This window comes from Sander vitreus, chromosome 24 (genome assembly GCF_031162955.1).
Source record: "Sander vitreus isolate 19-12246 chromosome 24, sanVit1, whole genome shotgun sequence".
Lineage (NCBI taxonomy): Eukaryota > Metazoa > Chordata > Actinopteri > Perciformes > Percidae > Sander > Sander vitreus.
In genome coordinates, this window is record NC_135878.1 from 3,731,685 (window position 1) to 3,759,208 (window position 27,524).

General features: G+C 40.6%; 3 protein-coding genes across 4 annotated transcripts in view; 2 read left to right on the forward strand and 1 right to left on the reverse strand.

Annotated features, from left to right (window-relative positions):
- Positions 1 to 3,514, forward strand: sap18 (Sin3A-associated protein). Its single transcript, XM_078244039.1, has 4 exons — positions 1 to 170; positions 2,584 to 2,693; positions 2,980 to 3,102; positions 3,222 to 3,514. Exons 1-4 carry the CDS (start codon positions 99 to 101, stop codon positions 3,376 to 3,378), a joined length of 462 nt encoding a protein of 153 aa, XP_078100165.1. The 5' UTR covers positions 1 to 98; the 3' UTR covers positions 3,379 to 3,514.
- Positions 3,515 to 4,088: 574 nt separating this feature from the next.
- On the forward strand, positions 4,089 to 7,729 carry rtraf (RNA transcription, translation and transport factor). Its single transcript, XM_078243417.1, has 8 exons — positions 4,089 to 4,250; positions 5,129 to 5,253; positions 5,419 to 5,518; positions 6,105 to 6,188; positions 6,311 to 6,399; positions 6,557 to 6,625; positions 6,744 to 6,792; positions 7,059 to 7,729. Exons 1-8 carry the CDS (start codon positions 4,190 to 4,192, stop codon positions 7,211 to 7,213), a joined length of 732 nt encoding a protein of 243 aa, XP_078099543.1. The 5' UTR covers positions 4,089 to 4,189; the 3' UTR covers positions 7,214 to 7,729.
- Positions 7,730 to 7,830: 101 nt separating this feature from the next.
- The window catches only part of nid2a (nidogen 2a (osteonidogen)), a 45,855-nt gene continuing 26,161 nt past the window's right edge, over positions 7,831 to 27,524 (reverse strand). For both annotated transcript variants that reach the window (XM_078243416.1, XM_078243415.1), the window contains exons 18-50: positions 27,307 to 27,443; positions 27,100 to 27,205; positions 26,778 to 26,911; positions 26,554 to 26,659; positions 25,318 to 25,451; positions 25,102 to 25,207; positions 24,780 to 24,913; positions 24,556 to 24,661; positions 23,321 to 23,454; positions 23,105 to 23,210; positions 22,721 to 22,854; positions 22,481 to 22,586; positions 20,786 to 20,919; positions 20,581 to 20,686; positions 20,330 to 20,463; positions 20,131 to 20,236; positions 19,861 to 19,994; positions 19,662 to 19,767; positions 18,908 to 19,041; positions 18,719 to 18,824; positions 17,925 to 18,058; positions 17,703 to 17,808; positions 16,776 to 16,909; positions 16,547 to 16,652; positions 14,622 to 14,751; positions 14,441 to 14,541; positions 14,142 to 14,314; positions 13,276 to 13,405; positions 13,007 to 13,178; positions 11,157 to 11,314; positions 10,736 to 10,859; positions 10,491 to 10,603; positions 7,831 to 8,946 (exon numbers count right to left, since the gene is read on the reverse strand). In XM_078243416.1, coding sequence (XP_078099542.1) covers positions 8,936 to 8,946; positions 10,491 to 10,603; positions 10,736 to 10,859; positions 11,157 to 11,314; positions 13,007 to 13,178; positions 13,276 to 13,405; positions 14,142 to 14,314; positions 14,441 to 14,541; positions 14,622 to 14,751; positions 16,547 to 16,652; positions 16,776 to 16,909; positions 17,703 to 17,808; positions 17,925 to 18,058; positions 18,719 to 18,824; positions 18,908 to 19,041; positions 19,662 to 19,767; positions 19,861 to 19,994; positions 20,131 to 20,236; positions 20,330 to 20,463; positions 20,581 to 20,686; positions 20,786 to 20,919; positions 22,481 to 22,586; positions 22,721 to 22,854; positions 23,105 to 23,210; positions 23,321 to 23,454; positions 24,556 to 24,661; positions 24,780 to 24,913; positions 25,102 to 25,207; positions 25,318 to 25,451; positions 26,554 to 26,659; positions 26,778 to 26,911; positions 27,100 to 27,205; positions 27,307 to 27,443 — 3,995 coding nt within the window. In that variant the 3' untranslated portion in view covers positions 7,831 to 8,935. The remainder of the gene's footprint in view (positions 8,947 to 10,490; positions 10,604 to 10,735; positions 10,860 to 11,156; positions 11,315 to 13,006; positions 13,179 to 13,275; positions 13,406 to 14,141; positions 14,315 to 14,440; positions 14,542 to 14,621; positions 14,752 to 16,546; positions 16,653 to 16,775; positions 16,910 to 17,702; positions 17,809 to 17,924; positions 18,059 to 18,718; positions 18,825 to 18,907; positions 19,042 to 19,661; positions 19,768 to 19,860; positions 19,995 to 20,130; positions 20,237 to 20,329; positions 20,464 to 20,580; positions 20,687 to 20,785; positions 20,920 to 22,480; positions 22,587 to 22,720; positions 22,855 to 23,104; positions 23,211 to 23,320; positions 23,455 to 24,555; positions 24,662 to 24,779; positions 24,914 to 25,101; positions 25,208 to 25,317; positions 25,452 to 26,553; positions 26,660 to 26,777; positions 26,912 to 27,099; positions 27,206 to 27,306; positions 27,444 to 27,524) is intronic.

Consider the following 27,524-nt stretch of genomic DNA (forward strand, 5'->3'; position numbering starts at 1 on the left):
TCGTTGCTTCCTTCAGCTACGATAAAATATCCGTGCAAGGTGGTAGCAGAAGCCTGTAACGTTATCTAAGTGCATTACTATATCGGTGAAAAATAAAAATGGCCCTTGAATCGCGTATCACACAGGAAGAAATCAAGAAGGAACCAGAGAAGCCCATTGACCGAGAAAAGGTAGACAGCGGGGTATTATTTCAAAGCCCGGTTTAACGTTAGCTTGTTTACTATAGGAGCTCTATCGTAAGCTAACCAGGTTGTGCTAGCTAGCTCTAAATGGTAATAGTTTGAGACTGTTTGACTTACTTCCACGACAAACTCTAAACATTATAACACAAGTACAACATATGTAACGTCAGACCAGTGTTTCTGCTTTGCGTGTTAAGCTACGTGATGCTCTGGTCAACAGAAACTACAAGGAGATTGTATAGCTAGTGTTAACGTTACGTTAGCCTCTGCAGCGTGCTAGCATGCTAGCTAATCGTACATATCTAGCTAGCTATTCGTAATAAAACAACGGATAACATTTTGTAGTTTAGTAATTATATTGCTAACCTTGAGACTTTGATAACATCGTTTGACTTAACATTTCCCACGTGGACTGGAAAATGTCAATGAAACCTTTAAAACGATTTAAATGTTTTGTGCTTAACATTATGGGTAGCTAGACAAACAAAACTAGCAAAATACAGTTCAGGTATAGCTAACTAACGTGTTCAGGTAGCTAAATTCGGCATGTATCCAATCCAAAGTAACACCAATTTCCCCTCATTTTTGCTATAAAGTTTGGGGTCACTTAGAAATTTCCATTACAGACAGAATACCTCAATTGTATTTATAGTATCAAATCATAACAAGAGTTATGTCAGGACACTTTACAGATAGAGTCGTGCTAGACCACACTATAATTTACAAAGACCCAGTAATTCCCCCAAGAGCAAGCATTTAGTGCGACAGTGGCGAGGAAACCGAGAAACCTCGGACAGGCTCTTGGTAGGCGGTGTCTGACGGTGCCGGTTGGGGATGTGATTAACAGTGGCAATTATAGTCATAATAAAGATAATGGAACAAAAGCGTAGCAGGGCACTGCAAAGCGTAGCAGGGCACTGCAAAGCGTAGCAGGGTGTAGCAGGGCGCGGATTTAGGTGCCACCTTAATCCAAGGAAACATGCTGGGTAAAAGAAACACATAAGGACTCTGGGGAATAAGCTCCCCAGAGCTAGGTTAGTAACCAGCATTTCTGGGACATGGATGCACACAGATGGAATACCAGCTGAGATCAGTTGCATTATTTTTTTAATCAGGGCAGCAGTTTTCAGATTACATTGTGTTTACATAATTGCAAAAGGGTTCTCGACTGTTGTAGAAAGAAGTGGCTGATCTTTAATGCAATATCTACATGGCCTATTATCAGCAACCATTCATCCAATGTTCCAAAGGCACATTCTGTTTACTAATCTGATATCATTTTAAAAGGCTAACTGAGAAAACATTGGGGAACCCTTTTGCAATTATGTAAGCACATAATGTAATCTGAAAACTGCTGCCCTGATTTAAAAAAAAAACAAAAAACAATGCAACTGATCTCAGCTGGTATTCTGTCTATAATGGAGTGGAATGGAAATTTCTAAGTGACCCCAAACTTTTGACCAGTAGTGTACCTCAGCTCAGTTGTCCCGATGGTTCAAACACTTTGTGTTTGTGTATTGCTCCCAATAATGACAGTGGTAACGTTATATTGGTGACTGTCGTGAGACACTTTGGTGGGATTTGAGATGACACAGGCCACTTTCCGCAAGTGTTTCTAATATTCTTTTCTTCTCCATTAATTTGGGGTGGACAAAGCTAGCTAGTACATTAAGTATACTATGTATATGCATTAGGGCTGGGCGATATGGAGAAAATCAAATATCACGATATTTTTGACCAAATACCTCTATCAATACCGCAACAATATTGTAGCGTTGACTATTGGTGCTTTTCACAAAATAGTTACACAATGAGATTTTTGATAAATAATCCTCAGTAATGTGGCTATAATGACTAAGTGGGTAATGCAGCCTTTCAAACCAGGAAAAGACAACTAATGCTATATTACGATATCCAAAATCCAAGACGATATCTAGTCTCATATCATGATATCCATATAATATCGATATATTGCCCAGCTCTAATATGCATATAGATACTATTTATATTATATTTTAAGCAATTAAAACACCTAAGGATAATAATAGTAGTGTTAATATGTACTGTATATTGGCACTAAATTAGCATGTCGTAGTTACTCGGTGTGACCAACAAGGGAACTCAACTACTGTCCAGCTTGACGCAAATAACATTCCATTTATTTCAGGGGAAACTTTCAAAATACACAGATGTAATCCCTGTTTTTATATTAATTTCCATGTCTGTGTGTAATGGGTTCATGTTTAACAAAATGTTATTATTTGAACCAGTCTATTCCAATTAAAACATGAATAATAATCCAATTTGTTTGTTACCTCCTATATTGTTGTGTGCAGCCAGCCATTCGGCAACCTTTACTTTTTCGTTATACCCTAATGTTTGGTGTTTATTTTTGCTGTAGACCTGCCCCCTTCTGCTGCGAGTATTCACCACCAACAGCGGCCGACACCACAGAGCAGATGAATTTGCCCGGGGCAACGTTCCCTCCAGCGAACTGCAGATATACACATGGTGAGATTGCAAACATTTCACTTACATTTTTGTCACTGAATGTGTCAATCAAGCATTTGCCAATGTTTAAAGATATGTTTAAAAGGCAGTAAAAGCTCCTTGTTGAGGTACAATTTGATTTTAATTCACAACAAAGAATTGGAGCAGGTCTCTGATTGTGTGTGTGTGTGTGTGTTGTGTGTGTGTGTGTGTGTTGTGTGTGTGTGTGTGTGTGTGTGTGTGTGTGTGTGTGTGTGTGTGTGTGTGTGTGTGTGTGTGTTGTGTTGTGTTGTGTGTGTGTTTTCAGGATGGATGCTACTCTGAAGGAGCTGACCAGCCTGGTGAAGGAAGTGTATCCAGAGGCCAGAAAAAAGGGGACCCACTTCAGCTTTGCTATCGTCTATCCAGACCCCAGAGGGAAAGTGTACAGGTTTGTATCACATTACAACAGCAGCACAGGTTGAACTCATGTAGCAGGCCACTTGCCTAATGGTCTATTGAATTTGTGTGCACTGTATATTAAAAAAACGTGCCTGTCCCGCCTTACAGGTTGAAAGATATCGGCAACACTATATCCGGCAGGAAGGGTGCAGATGACTCAATGACGTTGCAGTCTCAGCGCTTCCAGATTGGAGACTATCTGGACATAGCTATCACACCACCCAACAGAGCCCCGCCCCTTAACCCACGCATGAGGCCCTTCTGAACATAAACACTGACATAAACCAACACACATTAACATACGTTTTTGTTTTATTTTTTTGCATTTCATCATCTTGGGTGGTTTTTGCCTCATTTTATAAAATGTGATGTGTAATAAAGTTGCAATTTTTTCCAAAGTTTCTTTCTGTGTAATATACTGTGAGAGGGTATTAGGAATTAAGTCTTAAATAAAAAAAAAAAAAGTCAGTCCATTAAACTGCACTTGTGTTGTGAAAAAACATACTATTTTATCAGATTTTAAGGTGGTCCAGATACCACTAGAATTGGAGTCAGAATTCCTGGTGACACCTCAGTGATGCTTGAAAATGTTTAGGTTTTTGAAAACCTCCAAAGCAGAAAATTGGAACTGCACTGGGATCTTTAAGTTGGGAGCTAGTTGAAATAAATGTATCATCACTCCCTTAAATTATGGTTAATTTACAACACTGAAATTAGTTAAATGCTACTCAAAACTGCCAGAATGTTATGTCTAAGAAACATACAAAATTAAATGTTTTTGAGTACTTGAAGCCAAACAACACTAGTATGTCAAAATAGAAGTGGGACAGGCAGGATCTTATATATCTTAATGTCTTAAATATTGCAGTTGTGGCAATGCTACAGACTCATTGATGTATTTACGTGTAGTGTTGTTGGTCAGCAAGGACAATTTTATTTTGATAGTTATAACAAAATGTAGGATGTCCGGTGGCGCATGCGTAATGCCACATACTGACAGCAAGTAGAGTCAACAGCCAAGCTAGCCAACTGTTAGCTGGAGAAAGCAGCTATTTACACACAAAACTTAGGTTAAGATGTTTCGGAGAAAACTGACAGCGCTAGATTATCACAATCCCAGTGAATTTGACTGCACAGGTAAGACACAACTCGTCAATGAGCTCTTGAATATGGTCCGGTGAGTGAACGTTAAACGTGGAGCAGGCTAACGTGTATGCACAAGTCCTGTTACTGGAGACAACGAAATGCCAAACTATTTATAAAATAGTAGTTCCATGGTGCTTTTTGGCCGACAAACCTGTATGTTTGTTAGGACACGAGCTAAAGTATTTTACGAGCTTTTTATGCCATAGACCATACAGTCTATGCTTGACGTATTTAACGTTACACAAATTGTTAAAGAAAACGCTCAATGTTTGTGTCCACAGTTTAATTCCTACGTGTTTTAATATCATACTCTATAACTTCAGAATGAGCAATTTAGCAAGCAATATATAACAATCTGAGAATGTAATTTTATGTGAATATGCGCACTTGGATGTCGGGCTAATGGACCTTTTTCACAGCAGACTTGTCATTAGTAGGAAAAGCACAGCTGAAATTGTTAACCATAACGATGGCTCAATTCCATCAAGTGTCCCAGTGAGCTATTTCAGTGAGTCAGCATGCACAATACCAGGGTCTCTCCTAAGTGGAATGCAGCCATCAGTAATGGTTTTGAATACACCTGTGCTTTTCCTACTATGACGTGTCAACATGTCTGCCGTGAAAAAGGTCTATTGCTGGGCTGTACATTTAAATTAACCACTGTTAAAGCAGTGAAGTGAATTGCTAGCTACCCCACAATTAACCTTAGCAGATGATTAGCAAACGAGATGCTCTGCAGCCCCTCATCCTAATCCTACAAAAAGGCCGAGATCGATTCAGCCTGCTTCTATTACACGACTGCAAACTACTGTATGTAGCCATCTGTCCATTGGTTCGCAAACGAGTATCTGTCTCCCCTCTCTGCTCAGATGAGACGCAATTTAGGAACTGCATTGTGTGGCTGGAGGACCAGAAGATTCGACATTATAAGATAGAGGACAGGGGAAACCTGAGAAACATCCCAAGCTCAGATTGGCCCAAAGCCTACCAGAAGGTGAGACCACATCTCTGTCCATTGCCAAACTGTGACTTGTGGAAAATGCCATCTTAAAGCAGACATGAATGGTATTATGAATAGGATTTAAATTGTTGTGAAGCTGTTGGCTAGCACTTCCTTCCATGCATGCTATGTGTTTTGAGTGTCCTTTCCTTTGTGCAGTACCTGCAGGATCTCAACTGTCCGTTTGGAGTTGAGGAGAAGAAGGAGGCTCTAGACTGGTTACTGGGCCTGTCTGTACGATATGAATATGGAGACAATGGTAAGATGGCAGTACGTATACGTCTGTTGTGATACTGGCAGCAGTGTTTAAGATGACAGTGAAACGTTTATAAAGGATAGCCCTTGCTACAGTGACTGTTGCTTTGGTAGTACTACGCTGTAATACTCATGATGACCACTAGATGGAGACACTGTTAAAGGAATGTTTTCTAATGATGCCAACTAGTGGTGGAAAAAGCATTGAGGGCCTTTACTTAAGTAAAAGTACCTATACCACACTGTAAATAAATACTGTTACAAGTAAAAGTCCTGCATTGAAAATGTTACTTGAGTAAAATTCTGAAAGTATCATCAGGAAATATACTTAAAGTATTTAAAGTAAAAGTACTCAATGCAGAAAAAGTAAAGACTCAAGTACCTCAAATCTGTACTTAGTTACATTCTACCACTGATGCCAGCTTACTGGTCACAGTCAAGCTCTTTTACAGAAATTGTGTCAAACCAATAAACAAATGAAGTCAAAATCTTTACATTCCTCTTTGGTTTCTCACTTGACACGCTAATATATTCTCTGTACAATGTCACCGAGTGTTTATATTGGGTGTGTTTGGCGGCTCTCTCCTCAGTGGCAAAGTATAAGGACTGTAAGCCGCTGGCAGCCTCCAGCAACAGTGGGGACAAAGCAGTGGACCCTCTCCTCAACCTTGACAGTAAGTAGCAACACTTCTCTGCCTGTCCTGGCACTTTGCTTTGGCACATTCTTTCCTTTCTGATTCCTACATCTCTCTGTTCAAGGTGAAATATGAAAGCATCATTTGTTTGTGTTTTTCAGGTAGTTCACCAGATTTCAAAGCAGGAGTGACAGCTCTGGCCAACATCCTAAAGATACAACGACATGACGATTACCTGGTTATGCTCAAGGTGGGAGTGGGCTCATGTCAAGACATTTTCTCCTGGCTTTTCTTAAATGTCTTAAGGACTCAGGCTCTTAAGACTGTATATAGCTATTTTTTATTATCCCTATATACTTAATAGTAAATTGTCATACTAATCAGTTTTTTGGTGTTACTCCTGCCAGGCTATTCGTATTCTGATCCAGGAGAGACTCTCTCCAGAAGCCGTCACTAAAGCCAGCCAGAATACAGAGGTATTGTAAACTGAAGATCCACATATTTAGTATCAAGAACGATATCTAGAGATTCTTCTATTTACTTGGAGCGTTTAAATGAAAAGGCCGCTCATGTATATGTTGCTGTCTTTCTCAGGGTATTCCAGTAGCTTTAGACAAGCACATCTTGGGCTTTGACACTGGAGGTGAGTGCTGCTTTTTTGATGTAAGTAGTACAGGAAGGGCAAATTACAACAACAAAAAAGTTCTGTAAAAGGATTTTTATTTATCCCTTCAATCATTTTGTGACCGCTTAGATTAATATTGGGACCACTTCGGGGTCCTGACCCCAAGTTTGGGAACCATTGACATCCGCTCAGACAGGCAGTCCTGTGATCACAGATCTCCCTTAGAGCTGCATGACCACAAAAACGTAATCATCTGTGGGAAAGTAAAATCCATTTCTTCTCAGACGCCACTCTGAATGAAGCGGCCCAGATCCTGCGCCTGCTGCACATCGAGGAGCTGAGGGAGCTCCAGACCAAGATCAACGAGGCCATCGTAGCCGTTCAGGCCATCATAGCCGACCCCAAGACAGACCACCGGCTGGGCAAGGTGGGGAGATGAGAGAGAGGATGAACGGGGACACTAAAGGAAGGCAGGGACTGAACCAAGGGAGTTTTAATTTGATTTTGAGAGGAAAAGTCTGTCTGCGCTGGACATAAATGAGTTTGGATTTTTTTCCGTTGTTGCATGAGATCAGACTGATCCGATTGGGAATTTGGAATAAATGTGAGCAAATGCCAAATTTTCCGATGCTGCTTTTCAGTTTTGTACTGCAGCATGAATGAATTTATACCACGTTTAAAATAGTTTTTGATTGAGTGATTAATTAGTATTGTAGACTAATATGTTAAGTAATTATTTCTTCAGACTGAGGTCTAACCTTCAGATTATCTCCTGGCTGCCACAATCTCTCCTGCAGTAGAAACCCACAGAGAAGCTTCTGAGTTATTCCTGGACAGTTATGTTTGTATCTTTTGTTTCCAGAGAGTTGTTTTTTTTGCAAATGGAAGAAAGGGTTATTTTGACACGGTTTACATTGACGCTGTGTGGGAAAATGTATAAATACAGCTGAACAGAGTTTGGCTTCTGTGCTTCTTGTGTGGCAGATGTTTGGTGGCCATTTTCCTGTTAAGAGTCTTAAAGAAGCATCAACCCAGAACACAATTATCTCCAAAAAGTCAAGTACCAAATCACATTTTATTGTTATAAATATCACATCTTATAAAAAGATAAAAGATTTGAAAAGTAGTAGTAAAAATATTTGGCAAAAAAATAGAGAATGTAACGTCCTTCCATCATGTGTGAAATACAGATTAGTAGTGCAGAGAAATATGGCAGGACTGTAGTCGCTGGGATCTGACCACGGCACACGGGGCTGAGGGAAATAATTATTACACTAATCTGATCACAAACTATTTCAGTCACCCAACAATGGCAACGGTTTTCTACTTAGCCTATTTCATGGCATTTTCAAAAAATAAACTTGTAATGCTACATGTTTTGTTAATTCCATTTCTAATCATGCTGATTATTCAAGCCTTTTGACTTCCATCAGTTAAATTCTTGTACATTTTTTTTAGTTGTCATGGTGACACTAAGCTTATTTGCTTTTTTTGCCTTGGGTTAGATGAGAAGATTTCTACTACTATCATATCTGTAGTATCAATATTCTCATCAAGAAGGCGAATAACACATTTCCCAAACACTAAACTATTCATTTTGCCTGTTTTTATTTTTGTACAGAATCCACAGCTAAATAATTTGGCTGTATTTAAAAAGCCACTGTGGCCAGCTGCTGACCAAAACGAAATCTGATGCTCAGTTTCACAACAGAACTTTGGCTCAAACAGTTTGAAAGCTCTTCAAGCGATTCTTCTTTGGCTTTAAAGAACAAAAAATGTGCACACGCATACATTTTAAAATCTGATTTCATTGTTCTATAACTTTAAATCTATTAAAAAAAAAACAAAAAAAAAAAACTTGTATACAAAAATACAGTATAAAAAAAAAAAAAAACTAAAAATGAGGTATAAAACAAATTTACAAAACATTTATTTTGGGGTTACATCTTTAAGGTGAGATAATGGGGTCAGGGTGAGTGGAGGGGGTTGTAAATTTGCTCCGACGGTCGATCCGGCAACAGGAAGCCATGTTGCGCCCTACTGAGTTTCCTTTTCGTCTGGGTGACACTGGAGAGGGCACTTTTTAACGTGGTCCTGCCCTCTGATCAGTAATCGCCCCAGAACTTTAGCACCAAAGGACCCTGCAGCTGCCAGTCTGCCGTTAGTGGCTCCCTGAAGTACACAAATCAGAAATGGGAAAAGAACAAAATATAAAACTCACACATATTACATTTCTAGTGGAAGTACAAACCTATTTTAGTTAGTTTATAGCTCCAGCTGGAAATGAAGAGTTAAAGGTCTGATTTTATCTTCCTGTGTAAGTCCAAATGTGACAGGATGAGAGCTTAAGTGCTGCAGTCGCCTAATGACAGAACACACAGACCCTCCCTCCTGAACAAAGCCCGACACTGTAAAGAGCATCTGTGTGTGTCTGTGTTCATGTATTCAACAATAACAGGTTTTAAGCCTCTTACAACCAGCTCCCAAACCCTTAACAAGTGTGTTTTAGAGCTGTCATCATGGTCAGAATTACACCACGCGTCGACCTCTTTGAAGCGAGCGGCTGTTATTTAGTCCGGGGCTTTAGAGTGTGAGAGGACGTGCAGACGTGACACTTACAGCAACACACAGCCACCATTCTGACCATTGTGAGAGTCAGACGCACAAACTGAATTGTGTGTGCAGACCTCTATCATGAGCAGATTTTACACTCCCTGCAGATGTGTATAGCTTTGACAACAACATCTGCCAAGGTGCTACTTTAGGGATTATCCTGTGTTTAGAGGACTACTTTGTACTTTTCAAGGTGTTTAACACATCAAACACAAAATACAGGTAGAGGGGGACACACACACACACACACACACACACACACACACACACACACACACAGCCGTGTGATGACTGTTTTCTGGGTGCAGGGTGATGAAACACATACTTGCATTTCTTCAGACAACAAAGGTTGCATTTACTGGTAAATATTTACTCTTATTATGCAAACTATTCATATATGCCGTTTTTGCAGATGTATATTTAGCTCTCTCATGGTGGTGTTACAGTGTCTTTGTAATATGGCATTTGTCTTGATTCACTTGAAACATTTAAAGATCTCCACACATTGTATGACAAATATTCTGCTTAGAACAATAATTTGTGTCTGATATATATTTTTTCCACACAAAAAGTTAGAATACCTTATAAAATTACATCTACTCCCTCTTCCTCACTGAAAAATCCAGAATCTATCAATCTATTGTATCTATAATAGTTCAAATTCAATAAATGCAGCCTGCAGGGTTCAAACATCTGGTGGCAGTTGACTGATGTGATGACATCACTGCACACAGACCAATGAGCTCACTGTCTGGTACACCTTGAAGTCTGTGTGTGTGTGTGTGTGTGTGTGTGTGTGTGTGTGTGTGTGTGTGTGTGTGTGTGTGTGTGTGTGAGAGAGAGAGGGCGTTTGGTTGTTATTATACAGAGCCAAAATTACACATCTGAACAGAGTCTGAAGAGTGTGTGTAAGTGACAGAGAGTGATAGTGTCGCCGCCCAAGACTTGTGATTGGTTTGAAGAAATGCCGATAAACCAGTACCCATAAACCAGAGCACGTTTTTCTCCTATCCCAAAATGTTGTGTGGACTAGCCAGACCCTCCTCCGCAGCGCAGTGGAGGAAGGTCTGGCAATGCCAGACTAACTTTCACAACACACATACCTGATAGACAGTGGGTGGTTGCAATGGCGATGCCGTACAGGTGAGAGCGCTGGTCAGGCAGGTATTCGTCAGTGATCTGACTGCTGTCTTTGTTCACTGCGATCACTCCATCCCTATGTGTCAGAAGTCGGAGAGAGAGACACTTAAGATGGGGAAGGGAGCAAGGCTTCATACTGATCAGCCCATTGATTAGTGATCAGTAATGAATGAACCAAACAAACAGTACGATAGATAAAGACGGCTACCTCCTCCAGTCAGAGTAATAGAAGTGGTTCCTGTAGTAGACCATGCTGAACGGGTAGTTGAGGCTGGGGTGGACCACTCTTCGGCCTGAACCATCCGGGGATACACACTCCAAACGCTTTGTACCTGACGGACAGAGCAAAAGAAAAACATGAATCATTATCATCTTAAGCATATTGCTTTTTAGATACTAGATAGATGCTAGTGTCTTTTTGGGAGAAAATTAACTGTAAATAAAAACAGATAAATGATTTTCAAAAACATTTACAGGAGATGGCAGTACTTTTTAGCCGTGTCTTGTCCCCCTTACATTTCAAAATCCTAGTTTTGGAAGATCTGCAGACATGTCACCCCATCCAATCATGTCAGAAGCAGTTGACCGGCAGTCACATTGACAGTGGTAGTAGTAGAAGTAGTGTTTACCTGCGTCGGCCCAGCAGACTTGTCCAGAAGAAGAGTCATACGTGAGAGCGTTTGGCAAACCGATCCCGTCAGACACCACCACCCTGCGGTTCTGACCGTTCACTGACGAACTCTCGATCTTAGGAGCCTCTCGGTTCCAATCTGTCCAATAGAGAGTGCTGCAGAGAGAAAACATTGGGCATTTATGACACTTAAACTCCATTCTGCAAATTATTCAACTGTATTTCTCTCACACACACACATGTTTGTTTCACTATCTTTGTGGGGACCCGTCGTTGACATAATGCATTCCCTAGCCCCTTACCCTAACCTGAACCATCACAACTAAATGCCTAACCTTAACCATTACCCTCACCCTAACCATAACCTAATTCTAACCCTAATCCTACAACTAAGTCTTAACCCTCAAACAGCACTTTAACCTTGTGGGGTCCAGCATTTTGGGCCCCACAAGGCTGTGCAGACCCCACAAGTATACTGTATTCCCCAGTTTTTGAACCCCACGAATATAGTAAAACATACACACACACACACACACACACACGGCTCGAGGGACCAGCTGCTGATGAGGTCACGGTCAGGTTACTCTGAGCAACGTGCAACCTTTGACGCCAGCTCTCCCAGTGCATTTTGTTTCATCTGAATACATCAAATGGACACATTTTTCTAAAAAAAAAAAAAAACTAGTTACTTCATATTTCTCATGAATGTTTCTGTGATGAATCAACTAATATTTTATTGTTTGCAACATCTCAAAAGCCCCAAAACTTTGCTCAGCTGGATGATCACAGACCTTTAGGCAGAGTGACGTCACGCTGCTTTTGCGTCTGTAGATGATGGTGTACATGTGGGCAGTCCACTGTGAACTACAGGTAATACACACCACATGAGCAATCAGCTTACACACGCACACACCATGTGTTTATGAGTCTGTACGTTAATTAATTCGATGAATGTACATATGTGGGGGCAGATGTTTGTGTACAAGACTTTCATATACATGTACATGCTTTCACAATGTGTGTGCTGCTGTGTGTGTGTATATACATACATACATACATACATACACACACACACTGTTGATTATGTGATTAGTTGCAATGATGAAAAGCAGATGTTATTCCTGGAGAGCTGACTGATGACGGCCTCATACTTTCATTCGTGTGTGTGTGTGTGTGTGTGTGTGTGTGTGTGTGTGTGTGTGTGTGTGTGTGTGTGTGTGTGTGTCTCCAGCTTTAATGGCATCAGTAATCTGGTACAGTTTTCTTGGCTCAGTTTGGTGCAACACTGTCAGAGAACACTAAAAGTCACTTATATGACAGAATTATCAAACGTGTTACATTCCACCCAAACCCGTCGATTTTCCTGCGATCACCAGTCTCATACTGATGAAGTCATGTTTAGATCCCCCAGACTCAACAAGAATCCTTTCTGCAAAATTGCTCCAAATACAATCTGCACTTTACTATAATGAATTAGACACAGGCCGTGTTGACTCATAGCCTGTCTAAGGACTCAAATGTGTTTGTCATAGTCGTGCTAATGGGCTGAAAACCATCTGAGCCCTCTCCAGATATCAAATCACTCTGTATACAGTGAGAGCTGTATCTCATTCTGCCTCAGTGGAGCAGCTCCAGGATGTTACACTTGACCGCTAAGAGAGTGTGTGGGTGCTTGTTTGTTTCTTGCTCGGGGGAAGAGATTTGTACATGTTTGCAAATCCAGACCAAACTGTCCCAGTGGCTTTAGAAGTGGCAGGTTTTGTAAGCTGAATGGCTCAAGTGATTTAAAAAAAAAAAAAAAAACTTTAAGCAAGACAAAATCAAGAAAGACAAAAAGAGAAGCTTTACCCGGTGGAAGAGACCACTATGATGGCTCGAGGGTTGACCAAGTCTGTGTCAAACAGCGTCCGTCTCCCACTGCCGTCCAGGTTGGCGCTTTCAATGATGTCAGGGTTTGAGTCGACCCAGAACATCAACCTACGTTTGACATCCACCGCCAAACCCTCTGGACTGACCAGATCTACTCGGAGCAGGGAGACCATACAGAAAGTATTGAGATCACATTAAACATGCAACATTCATTATGGAAATGAACGAGCAGAAGTGTGAGTTCTTACTTGTGTTAATGAGTATCTCAGGCTCAGCACCAGTCGCCATTGAAGCTCTGTTGATTGTTCTTGCAGACAAATCTGTCCAATAGACTTGGTTTTCTTTGCAGTCATAGGCTATACCAACAACTATGGAACCCTGGACACACACATATGAACATAAGCATACACATAATGAGATATGTCAAGATAATTACAGCCACATCAGTGTTGCCCTTTTGCGACTCAGCCCTTTTGTTTATTTCCACACGTCCACATTATGAGGAATTATGATCTCAGATTAAAAGACGCTCTTTGGCATAACGTTGCGTACAACATTAACTAGTTTATAACTAGCTCAACTAGCTTACTTTATGTTGAAGCAGTAGCTAGAGCTGATCTTATTAGCGATGCTGTGTAGATGTCTGTGGTTTGTCTTCGTTTGTAAGTCTTGTTTTTTTTCAAGCTTTGACAGTCCTTAAAGCTGTGGAAGGTTTATTTTTGGCATCATTGGCCAAAATGTCCATAATAATCTTTCAGCATATTGTAATTCAAGTAGTCAGAGTAAACTAGACTTCTGCAGAGAGAGAGATCATATATTTGCTAAAATGCAGGTGCAAGGTGGTCACAAGCAGCAGATGTCCACCTACATAACGCAACACATTCCCATTTCTGGTCTAGACAGGAAGTTAAAAGGCAAAACAATGGAGTCAGCACACTCCCTTGTTAAAACATTGTTGTTCTATCCTGTTGTAGAGATAAATTGGCTTTCAAAATGGCTATAAACATCTTTCTAAATAACCAAAGAACCACAATAATTATCTATGTGCATAAGAACCAACTAACAAGATAGAAGAAGTTAAAATGTAGCATGTATTTATCCGTTCATCTCTTACATGTAGAGTGAGTAGTGTTTTGGACCGGGTTGCATCTAGTCTGGTCCCGTTGAGAGGCAACGCTCCTATTTTCTGTCCCTGAGCGTACAGCAGTGTGATGTCAGTGTTTGTCGGAGGGGTCACATCTGGGCGGGGCAATGGGCGCACTGTGGGCGGAGCCACTGAGGGAAGGCCTGTGACAAGATTGGATGGGTTAAAAAAAAAAGTTTCAGCCATGACTGGTGGCATTAACACTGGAACAAAACAGTACAGGGACATGCAATTTTGTGAAAAAAGGTTAAAGGTGAAAAGACACTCACATGCAGGTTTGACGACATCATGTGATCGGGTACCAGGAACCTCCCGCCCGTCTTGGTCCACACACCAGCAGTAAGTAGTCTCCCCATAACACTGGACTGGACTGAGAGACAAATCTCTTTCTCAAGACATTTGTCATTAACAACTATTTCAACTAGAGTGTGTGTGTGTGTGTGTGTGTACCTGAATTGTCCATCTGGCTCGCACTGAGGCACGTATTGTTGTGCATCTGGTTTTCCACCATAGTGCTCAATCAAACTGGTCCTCCATCGCTCACACACACTCTCAGGGCGCTGGGTTGGAGCAACAGGGACTGAGGGGGACACAAATCAAACAAACCCAACGCAGTTAACGTTTTTTTAAAGTTAAACATCATGTTAAATGGTTGTAAAATTAAAATTTTTAGATCCCGTTCTGTTGTAATTCATCATTATTCAATCATATTCTTAGGGTATTTTATAACTCAAGTTTATATCCCAGTGATAGGTGGAGTGCTTGTTTAATAGTGTGAGGAGGCCATGCGTTTCAAGAGGCACACATACACACATCTTGCTTTTGTTAATATTGTTTACCTTGTAAAATCTCTTTAATAACTCATTTTATAGGAGAGCTTTAAAACTAAACCTGAAACCACTTTAGGCTTCCACTAATGTTTATACTGGCCTCTCTCTCTCTCTCACACTCTTCTCGCATTTCTAATGTGAGACTGACTGCAGCTGCTAGACTAAGAATGAGATTAGGATAATATTTGAACGGAGGGTGAGAAGAGAATAGCTCTACAGTGAGAGATCAGACAGGTTAAGAGAGAAGATGACTAACTAAACAATTAAACTGATGTCTCGGTGAGTTTTTTCCAGCAGGATTTATTGTAGTGGCGGTTAGCATGCTGCAATCCAGTCTTATGAATCATTTGGTTTTACTTCTCTTTGCTGTTTAACCACATGACCAACTGAACGTAGTGATTCATGTGTCTCTGACGTCCCTCAGAAATCAACAGCATGTGGATTCTCCACTAAATCATTGATATTTCAATCCTTAGGCTGACTTACTGTGTTGGCAATGAGTTGTATTACTTATGTGGGCACACACATTTGTGGGTGTTTGACGCCTGCATCACATAAAGTTCTAAATTGGGTACACATGTAATTCAAGAATCCAACTAAAATTGTCAAATTACGGGGTTACACCCACACAAATAATGTTTGTCTTAACTCCGGGTTTGGACCACAGGATATGGATCCCAAACTTAAAATGAGCAGGAAATGCCCCTTGCCTCCCTCATCATGAACTATTACAGAGGAATCCCTGTGCAGTGGCCAACATAAAAGACTGGTTGTACTGCACAGCTTCCAGGTGTAGATGAGTGCAACTGAATACCAGGCAAAGTAGTAATGAAACAAAGTTATGAGTTCACATCAGTTAGGTTTTAGGCTGAGCAAGCGCACACATCTACAAGCATGTCTTTCTGTCTGTCTGTGGTGTAACACTGTTTTGTCACTCAGCTGGTCAGGCAGCCCGTCTTGTTTTGGTTTGGTTGCCTGGCAACAGCCGGCTGCTCATCTTACCACGAAATGACCACTTCAGATGTTTGGATGGTCATAAATGGAATTTATAGCAAGAACTGAATTTATAGAGCGGCCTCTGTGTGTACATTAGAGTGTGAGTGAGAAGGCGAGAGAGGATCACAGGGTTTGAAAGAGAGAGGGGCAAACAACTGATGATTTTTTTCAGTTTAAATTGTTAATTGCCATAGAGACATTACTTGTTAGAATTATTATTAGGATCAAAACAATTGAACGATTTATACTGCCTCACAGCTATCGATATAATTGTTATATACGGTATGTAAAGTTCATAGAGGTGCCTTCTTGTTCTAAAGCTCTTGCCCAGGTGTGATCACTGTGTCTTTATTAAAGGAATAATTCTTAGTTAGATGAGAAGATCACTACCTTCTCATCTACCTCTCGGCAAAAAGGATATATGCGAATTTCCCAAAATGTCAAACTTATTCTATTAATCTGAATTGTATGTCGCTTGGATGCACAAATCCTTGGCTGAATGACTATTTGTGAGACTCAAAGTGTCTCAAGCAGTGATAACCGTCTCACCTGGTCGGTCACAGTCTACAGACGGTGCACCAGGCCGAGTCCTGGTTCCTGCTCTCTCCTGTCCCCTTCCATCCACACACCAACAATGTCCAGTGGAACCATGGCACTGAAATACACAACAATTAAAAGCAACAATAACCATTATAATAATAGTAAGAAGAAGAACAAAAACAAGAGAAACACACACACACAAAAACCTGTGTTTGCTGAGAAAGAGACATAGTTGTACCTGTCGAGGTAGGTATTGTCCTTCTGCATCACACTGGGGTAGGTAGGCTCCAACTATAGGATATCCCTCTGGACTGGTGGTCTGGACTCTGTCTCTGTGGTGCTCACAGTGAGTTTTAGGGCGCTCTGGTTCATCTGGATAAAAAAAAAAAATCAAATCTACATGAGTTATTAAGAAACATTTGTTCTTGTGGCAAATATATAGAGTGAGTCATTATGATTTAATGATCTTTCACAGACTAGTCTCAACTTGGCTGGTCATGTCTCCTCACTGCCAAGTTCTTTGCTGTCAAGTTACCTTATCTAGTCCCACCAACTCTTTGCAGATGACATTGAACTTTCATTAGGTGGATGCTGGAGTCTGTGCATGTCAAGCTGTCTCCTCATCACCTTAACTTGGCTGGAAGAAAACTATACTCTTTCTTGGTAATCCTGACCTCTGACTGCGAAAGAACCAAAGAACTCTGCACTCTGTCAATTACTTGCATTTACTTTATTTACAACTTTTCAGTTAGTCACAGTTTTTGATTCAATCCATCTTCAGTACACTCTGTCGTGCAAGAATTTAATTAATCCTGACCTCTGAAAATAATAGTGACTCCTGAATGGTTATTTTGGTACAATCCCTGACAACCATCTGGCATGCATCGTGGACATTTCTTGTTCTGTGGGTCTGCAATATACAACATTTGGCTTGTTCAAGCCCCTCTCGTGTGCTGTATAAACTGTATTCTATAAATCCCTCTGGCTGGCCTTGTAAAGGATTCTTGTACCAGTAATCCAGAATGCTGCAGCATATTTGTCGCTAACTCCTTCACTCGGACCTCCTGCTTCTTGGTTGAGATGTTAAAATAACCTTGTTATATCCACTGTAACACTCGTATATTAAAACATTTATTCTTTTGGCAGGATAGAACTGCAGTCTCACCTGGTCTGTCACAGTCTTTGGGTTGTGTTCCAGGCGGAGTCCTGGTTCCAGTTCGCTCTTGTCCCCTTCTGTCCACACACCAACAATGTCCAGTGGAGCTGTAGCACTAACATAATGATGAAAGAATATTTAGGTATTTTGTCTATAATTAGTTTCAAGTTAGTCAAAGTAATATTAAACCATGGTAAAATGGGTACAATGGGTCTGTTATTCAATGCTAACCTGCAGTGGTGTGTACTGTCCATCAGCATCACATTGGGGCACATAAGCTCCAACTATGGGATATCCTTCTGGGCTGGTAGTCTGAGCTCTGTGTCTGTGGTGTTCACAGTGAGTTTTAGGACGCTCTGGTTCATCTGGAAAACATTTACAAGTTGCCAAAAGTTGTTAACACAAAAAAATCTAGCAAATCTCAAATTGCAGGTCTGGGCGATATCACCTAAAATCCACATCAGCCATGTTTTACTGTGTCAACATGTCAGTAATGTTTCACAGACTAGCCTGTTGGACCTCAATCTGTCTCGTTTAAGAGGACGACCACCAAGACTGCACCCCTTGCTGTCCTTCTCCTGACCCACTATGCTGATGACAATCAACTATCCAGATGACCTCTGAAAGACTTCCCCACGCTCTTTGATGGTATCATGATGACTCCTGCACAGACTGCTGTCTTCTGACGTACCCTGAATACGTGGCATTCATTACAGCCCTTTTTTCATTCTGTAGGTCTACACTGTGCATCATTTGACTCTGCTCAGAGGCTTGTTTAAGCTCTCCTCATATCCTGTATAAACAATTATAAATCCCCCTTGGCTGGGCTCCTATCCTAAGTGTTTTCGTTAACCCATACAACTCATCTAGAATGCTGCAGAATATTTGTGTCTAACTTCCAAAAAGTATATGTTATCATCGTGAACCTTCACTCTGGCCTCCTGCTTCTTAGTTAAGATGTTACAACTGGATCATTATGTTTTGATCAATATGAAACTTCCCCCAACGCGTCTTAGCAGTCTCACCTGGTCTGTCACAGTCTTTGCGTTGTGTTCCAGGCGGAGTCCTGGTTCCGGCTCTCTCCTGTCCCCTACTGTCCACACACCAACAATGTCCAGTGGAGCCATGACACTGAAGCAATAGTGGAAGATCTTTTAGGCATTATGTCTACAATTCTATTCAAGTTCTTCCACACAATGTCAAAAAATGTTTACCTGCAGTGGTGTGTACTGTCCATTAGCGTCACACTGGGGTACATAGGCTCCAACTATAGGATATCCCTCTGGGCTGGTGGTCTGTACACTGTCTCTGTGGTGCTCACAGTGAGTTTTGGGACGCTCTGGTTCAACTGGATAAGAAAGGTCGATACACGAGTCATTAGGAAACGAGGGTGGTACTGGCAAAACAAAGCAATATCGTTGAAATAAGGTTTTTAAGATTATATGACCTAATGATTTGCTTTTGCTGATGGACTCACTCTTTCCTCAGTTCCTGTCGTCTTACACCTTTTACAAGCCTTTTTTGAAAGGTTTTTAAGAGGTTCAGGATATACCATCTTCTACCTGACTGGTACTGCACTTATTGAGGTCTGTGCATGGAGTGTCTGTTTTATACCACACATCCTCTGTACTGGGCTACCACATGGTTCAGTACTGAGCTCACTACTATTCCTTACCACACTAGACCCTTCAGCTCTTTTGGGACAACCCATAAACCGTCCTGCTACTGCTGCTATTAGCTTGTTCAAGATCTACTCGTAACCTACATAGACTACTGAAACTCCCTTCGGAATGAGCTCCTAAAGTATTCACTTGAGTCCCTGAAGCTCATTCTGAAACCTGCACAATGCTTGATTTTACCTGCCTATACACATCCATCCCCTTCATTCCTGCTTTCCATTTAGCTAAGACCCAATGCTTGAATGTATCTATGCAACTATTCTTTGGCAGCTAGAAACAACAGTCTCACCTGATCTATCACAGTCTACAGCTGATTCACCAGGTGGAGTCCTGGTTCCAGCTCTCTCCTGTCCCCTACCATCCACACACCAACAATGACCAGTGGAGCCATGACACTGAAAAACACAATAACCAACCATTATTATACATCTTACACTGTATGACAGAGCAAAGACATTATGTCTCTATACATTAAGACCAGACTGTACCTGTTGGGATGTGTATTGTCCATTTGAATCACACTGAGGTATGAACACTCCAACTATAGGATATCCCTCTGGACTGGTAGTCTGTACACTGTCTCTGTGCTGCTCACAGTAGGTTTTAGGACGCTCTGGTTCATCTGAGGATTTCAGATTCAAATTTCACAAGAGAGCCTTAATTCCAGTGAGCATACACTCCTCACTTCAGCCATACTTGATGGTATTTTATGTTTGAGCATGAAGGAGGACACAAAGATAACAGACCCTTTTCTTTACCTGGTTTGTCACAGTCTACAGATGGTGTACCAGGTGGAGTCCTGGTTCCAGCTCTCTCCTGTCCCCTACCGTCCACACACCAACAATGGCCAGTGGAGCCATGACACTGAAAAACACAATAACCAACCATTATTAGACATACTTCGCTGTATGACAGAGCAAAGACATTATGTCTCTATACATTAAGGCCAGACTGTACCTGTTGGGATGTGTATTGTCCATTTGAATCACACTGAGGTATGAACACTCCAACTATAGGATATCCCTCTGGACTGGTAGTCTGTACACTGTCTCTGTGCTGCTCACAGTAGGTTTTAGGACGCTCTGGTTCATCTGAGGATTTCAGATTCAAATTTCACAAGAGAGCCTTAATTCCAGTGAGCCATACTTCAGTGTATGTTATGTTTGAGCATGAAGGAGGACACAAAGATAACAGACCCTTTTCTTTACCTGGTTTATCACAGTCTACAGATGGTGTACCAGGTGGAGTCCTGGTTCCAGCTCTCTCTTGTCCCCTACCGTCCACACACCAACAATGGCCAGTGGAGCCGTGACACTGGAACAATATCAATTGGTATCAAAATGATGGTTATATTTCCTACTTAAAGTTGCATGAAATTCATAAATTAAACTGGATCTGTCACCAGATGCCAACCTGCAATGATGTGTACTGTCCATCTGCATCACACTGGGGTACATAGGCTCCAACTATAGGATATCCCTCTGGGCTGGTGGTCTGAGCTCTTTCTCTGTGGTGCTCACAGTGAGTTTTAGGGCGCTCTGGTTCATCTGGGGAGATAAAGATGGACAATAACAGGCTCATATGCATATTCTTTTTGAGCGTATGAAACAGAAGAATTCTCCTATTATTCCAAAATGGAGTGGTAGGCATTCAAATACATTGAGTAATACTAGACAACAATAAGAAGTTATTAATGTTTTTTGATGCTGTAAAAAGTTAAGAATAAAAACATGACTATATTTCTAATATAGACCAATTTAATCAAATTAACCGCTAACTATTATTAAGTTATGGAGTGCATAGTCAGTCCTCTATTTAAATGTTAATCATGAACAACAAATCCACAAATTACCACATTTTTACAAATGCAGTACAAATACAAATTTTAATGCATGTGGAAATAATTTTTTTTCAAAGTATAATTTGCTATTATAATTGCATTATCCGTTACTGCATAGGCTACTACTTAAGGTTAATGCTGGCTGTTTGGACTGGGTTGTGTTTGTGTAAATACCTACAAATGTATTTAAGGCACATTTTAAAAGGGATGACTGGGGCAGTGTTAATTTTCTCACTGACAGCTCATAGTTAAAAAGGGCTGAAGATCATAAAATCCATTTAGCCGGTATATAGCTGTCAACTTTCAGTTAATAAAAGAAAAAAATAACAGTTGCAGTTATTTAATCTTTGCCGATTGCAACAATATATATATACGGAATTGACTTTTTCTCATGTTTTTTTTAGCTTCATCTTACTGATTGAGTGTGCCGTCTTATATGTTCAACTTCCCACCACACAGCCTTGCAGTGACATCACCTGTTTTTCCAAGGCTTGGCATTCCAAGGCTATGACCCAATGACCTCAATAGTGCACCACTTACAAGGTTAGACATACACTCACGTAAAACGTGCTGTCTGTTTGACTTGTCATTGAGTTGAGGAATTAGTGGGTTCACAGGTCAATGTTTAGCAAGAAAGCCTTGGAGAGCTGTGACATAATACACCTGCTGACGCTGGTACTGTTACTGCAGATAACAACACAGCTTTAAGCACTCATGGGTAGCTGAATAGAGGGAGAGGTCTGTCTTAGAGATTCTTATTAATCTTCTCTTAAAGATTAAACCCTATTGAGATAAAAAAAAAAGAATCGCAAAGCAATTTTTAAACAGCCTCGGGTATAATCTTTTGATTTCACTTGTTTGACTTCATACGTCACTACATGTTCTTAGTTCATTTATTTGAAGAGACTTTTTGTGTTTATTTAGTTATTTAGATGTTAAGATTTGTTTTAAAAATCTAATTATTGATTTTTTTATTCAAGGTTTGTTTTTTTATTTAATTTTTGTTATTTAAGATAACATTCAATTTCAGTTGCACTTTTGATAAGAGGACATACGTTGTTTTGCACAGTTCATATAAATAAAGGAATAGTTTTCAGTCATTTGTCTGCAGCTCATTCTATTATACAAATCGTGAGAAAATCGTGAGAAAATCGTGAGAAAATCGTGAGAAAATCGTGAGAAAATTGTGAGAAAATCGTATCGAATCGTGAGTTGACTGCATTGTTACATCTCTAGTCTGTCTATTCATGTACATTTTTCTTTCTCACCTGGTTTGTCACAGTCGGTTCTTGGTGCACCAGGTGATGTCCTTGTTCCTGCTCTTTCTTGTCCCCTACTGTCCACACACCAGCAATGTCCAGTAGAGCTATGGCACTGAAAAACATACATTTTACTTATTATGTACTGTCAGATTTTTTTTTTTAAAAGAAATGAAATTCCAAAATCAATATTAGTTCATCTGTCTGTCTTAGCCTTATGTCTTAGCCGATCACTCATTAGATGCTAACCTGCAGTGGTGTGTACTGTCCATTAGTGTCACACTGGGGTACATAGGCTCCAACTATAGGATATCCCTCTGGACTGGTGGTCTGTACTCCGTCTCTATGGTGTTCACAGTGAGTTTTAGGACGCTCTGGTTCACCTGCGGAGTAAAGCATAACATTTGTTTACACAATAAATCTTTTAATAGATAACACAAACGGGCCACAACTACAAGATAGCACTAGTATGTGTGTTTGACAGAGTAGGGGAAAGTGGAAAAAGCACTGCAAGATATATGGACATTGAGTAGGGCGTTGTGCTTGCACACGCAAAACAGCAGCCCTATACCCAAATGCAGTGTGCACAGCATTACAGCCGAAGATTTGGCACACATTTCCCATTAATCTCACCTGGTCTGTCACAGTCTACAGACGGTGTACCAGGTGGAGTCCTGGTTCCTGCTCGCTCCTGTCCCCTTCCGTCCACACACCAACAATGGCCAGTGGAACCATGACACTGAAATAACAATAACAGTAACCATAATGCACTAATGTATGTTAAGTTTCGAAATTACAGTTAAATGATGTAACAAGAATGTTCCATTGATTAAACAAATAATCACTGACCTGTAATGATCTGTACTGGCCATTAGCGTCACACTGGGGTACATAGGCTCCAACAACAGGATATCCATCAGGACTGGTAGTTTGTACTCTGTCTCTGTGGCGCTCACAGTGAGTTTTAGGACGTTCTGGTTCATCTATAAAGAAAGAAAGAAAAAAAAAAGGAATTAATGAAAATTATTAAAGAATGTGCTGTGTAACAAACGTGATCAGGTACGGATACGGTCTCCCAGAGAATATTGTGTGATTTCTTCATCATGCTGGTTAGCAAATTCTAGCATGTACATTTTTCATACATCTTCTGACCCCATCATATACTCTTTAAATAATAAGCTTCAAAACAACTTGTTTATTAAATAATTAGCATTCAAAAAGTGGAAGCTGGCATCATGTCCACTTTCTAAGGCTAAGCTTGGTTAAGAAGGCAAGTCTCTTTGGAAGTTAAGTTTAATCTCTTCTCCTCCTCTTTGCTGGTAATGAGAAACAGCAGGATGGTGTCATCTGTATATGTGAGCATTTTATGTGATTTAATGGCCAGATGTATCACGCTGGATCAAAGTTTAGATCAGTAGCTAATGTTACATCCTGGTGTGAAAGTTTATAATTATTGGGGTTAGCCTATAATTATTTTCTGCCTCATTGGTTTTTAATGGGGCCCTCCACTGATTTTAGATACATTTTGTTTACTAGTTATGCGTAATCCAGCTGAGCATGTGAAAACAGTTACATAATGTCTTCTGTGGCTTTGTCAAGTCTAAGGAAATAATCCTGATGATGTCATAGTGATGTCATCTGGGTTATCTCAGCTTGGGCCAGGAGACTACAAAATTATAACAGAAAGTCTGCCTTATAAACTGGACATGTGGAGTTTGAAAGATTGGTAGTTTACCAGGTAGTGATAGTCCAATGAAAGATGCCACCCAGTTGAATTATGGGAAATGTAAGACCCAGTGTTTCTGGAGCTTACACAGGACCTGTACTAGGGACTAAAAGTCCGGATGTCTCTGCTGTTTTGATTTTGACCATTTTTTCTTTCGGTCTCTCACATGTTCTCTAACTGTATAGAAGTGAAACTACGTAACTGAAGTACCCTCTTTAATGTTAGGCTTTTGCCTCAAACCCTAGTATGCCAAAACAATATCTGTGTCTCTGTGTAAAACAATCTGACCAAATTGATTTGCAAATAACAAACTCAGAGAAAATTTTAGAATGGACCGAGAAGAATGCATGTTTCTCACCTGGTTTTCCACAGTCTGTGGGTGTTGTACCAGGTGGTGTTCTGGTTCCAGCTCGCTCCTGTCCATTACCGTCCACACACCAACAATGTCCAGTGGAACCATGGCACTGCAGTTAATAATATCAGCAATGGCATCAATAACACAATACTACATTTGATTAGTATGAAGTTAACCTTCTTCCAGTTCGAGGTGATAAAAAGTCCTTTCAAACACTTGTGACGAACCTGCAAAGGTATGTACTGTCCATTAGCGTCACACTGGGGTACATGGGCTCCAACTATAGGATATCCCTCTGGACTGGTGGTCTGTACACTGTCTCTGTGGTGCTCACAGTGAGTTTTAGGACGCACTGGTTCATCTGGGGAGATAAAGATGAACAAAATGGGAAAAAATGATATACACTAATCTAATTCTTCTATTGAATACCAACATTTAGGGATAGATATAAAACTGTTGAAAACACAGATGTTGCCATCAAGCAGCACTCTTAAAATGCTTTTTGATATAATATATATAAGTGTTTATGGCAGTGGGTGTATATCTCACCTGGTCTGTCACAGTCTTTGGGTGTTGTACCAGGTGGAGTCCTGGTTCCTGCTCGCTCCTGTCCCCTTCCGTCCACACACCAACAATGGCCAGTGGAACCATGACACTGAAATAACAATAACAGTAACCATAATGCATTAATGTATGTTAAGTTTCGAAATTACAGTTAAATGATGTAACAAGAATGTTCCATTGATTAAACAAATAATCACTGACCTGTAATGATCTGTACTGGCCATTAGCGTCACACTGGGGTACATAGGCTCCAACAACAGGATATCCATCAGGACTGGTAGTTTGTACTCTGTCTCTGTGGCGCTCACAGTGAGTTTTAGGACGTTCTGGTACATCTATAAAGAAAGAAAGAAAAAAAAAAGGAATTAATGAAAATTATTAAAGAATGTGTTGTGTAACAAACGTGATCAGGTACGGATACGGTCTCCCAGAGAATAGATTGTGTGATTTCTTCGTCATGCTGGTTAGCAAATTCTAGCATGTACATTTTCATACATCTTCTGACCCCATCATATACTCTTTAAATAATAAGCTTCAAGACAATTTGTTTATTAAATAATTAGCATTCAAAAAGTGGAAGCTGGCATCATGTCCACTTTCTAAGGCTAAGCTTGGTTAAGAAGGCAAGTCCCTTTGGAAGTTAAGTTGAATCTCTTCTTCTCCTCTATGCTGGTAATGAGAAACAGCAGGATGGTGTCATCTGTATATGTGAGCATTTTGTGTGATTTAATGGCCAGATGTATCACGCTGGATCAAAGTTTAGATCAGTAGCTAATGTTACATCCTGGTGTGAAAGTTTATAATTATTGGGGTTAGCCTATAATTATTTTCTGCCTCATTGGCTTTTAATGGGGCCATCCACTGATTTTAGATACATTTTGTTTACTAGTTATGTGTAATCCAGCTGAGCGTGTGAAAACAGTTGTATAATGTCTTCTGTGGCTTTGTCAAGTCTAAGGAAATAATCCTGATGATGTCATAGTGATGTCATCTGGGTTATCTCAGCTTGGGCCAGGATACCACAAAATTATAACAGAAAGTCTGCATTATGAACTGGACATGTGGAGTTTGAAAGATTGGTAGTTTACCAGGTAGTGATAGTCCGATGAAAGACGCCACCCAGTTGAATTATGGGAAATGTAAGACCCAGTGTTTCTGGAGCTTACACAGGACCTGTACTAGGGACTAAAAGTCTGGATGTCTCTGCTGTTTTGATTTTGACCATTTTTTCTTTCGGTCTCTCACATGTTCTCTAACTGTATAGAAGTGAAACTACGTAACTGAAGTACCCTCTTTAATGTTAGGCTTTTGCCTCAAACCCTAGTATGCCAAAACAATATCTGTGTCTCTGTGTAAAACAATCTGACCAAATTGATTTACAAATAACAAACTCAGAGAAAATTTTGGGATGGACCGAGAAGAATGCATGTTTCTCACCTGGTTTTCCACAGTCTGTGGGTGTTGTACCAGGTGGTGTTCTGGTTCCAGCTCGCTCCTGTCCATTACCGTCCACACACCAACAATGTCCAGTGGAACCATGGCACTGCAGTTAATAATATCAGCAATAGCATCAATAACACAATACTATATTTGATTAGTATGACGTTAACCTTCTTCCAGTTCGAGGTGATAAAAAGTCCTTTCAAACACTTGTGACGAACCTGCAAAGGTGTGTACTGTCCATTAGCGTCACACTGGGGTACATGGGCTCCAACTATAGGATATCCCTCTGGACTGGTGGTCTGTACACTGTCTCTGTGGTGCTCACAGTGAGTTTTAGGACGCACTGGTTCATCTGGGGAGATAAAGATGAACAAAATGGGAAAAAATTATATACACTAATCTAATTCTTCTATTGAATACCAACTTATAGGGATAGATATAAAACTGTTGAAAACACAGATGTTGTCATCAAGCAGCACTCTTAAAATGCTTTTTGATATAATATATATAAGTGTTTATGGCAGTGGGTGTATATCTCACCTGGTCTGTCACAGTCTTTGGGTGCTGTACCAGGTGGAGTCCTGGTTCCTGTTCTCTCCTGTCCCCTTCCGTCCACACACCAACAATGTCCAGTGGAGCCGTGACACTGTGATGAATTATTAAACGTTTCCAAATCAGTACATCACTTAACTCAAGTCATCAGGCTGCCATGCACTTTTACCAGTCTATCAGTCAGTGCCCACCTACCTGCAATGGTTGGTACCGTCCGTCAGAGTCGCACTGAGGGATGAAGGCCCCGGGACTCGGTGGACCACCTTGTTCCATTCCACTCTGCAGGCTGTCTCTGTGTTGCTCACACTGGCTCCTTGGGCGAACTGTCTGTCCTGTAGACAATACATTTTACTCTTGTTTGTTTTTCTTACCTCCCACATCTTTGTAGTTGGTTTTCGTATATGCATTGTTAT

What these genes read in the sequence shown, in the direction of transcription:
- sap18 (XM_078244039.1), top strand. Translation starts at nt 99, where the DNA reads ATGGCCCTTGAATCGCGTATCACACAGGAAGAAATCAAGAAGGAACCA. An exon ending in AGCCCATTGACCGAGAAAAG is followed by an intron (nt 171 to 2,583) that starts GTAGACAGCGGG and finishes TTTTTGCTGTAG; the next exon opens with ACCTGCCCCCTTCTGCTGCG. An exon ending in GAACTGCAGATATACACATG is followed by an intron (nt 2,694 to 2,979) that starts GTGAGATTGCAA and finishes GTGTGTTTTCAG; the next exon opens with GATGGATGCTACTCTGAAGG.
- rtraf (XM_078243417.1), top strand. Translation starts at nt 4,190, where the DNA reads ATGTTTCGGAGAAAACTGACAGCGCTAGATTATCACAATCCCAGTGAA. An exon ending in CCCTCTCCTCAACCTTGACA is followed by an intron (nt 6,189 to 6,310) that starts GTAAGTAGCAAC and finishes TGTGTTTTTCAG; the next exon opens with GTAGTTCACCAGATTTCAAA. An exon ending in ATTACCTGGTTATGCTCAAG is followed by an intron (nt 6,400 to 6,556) that starts GTGGGAGTGGGC and finishes TACTCCTGCCAG; the next exon opens with GCTATTCGTATTCTGATCCA.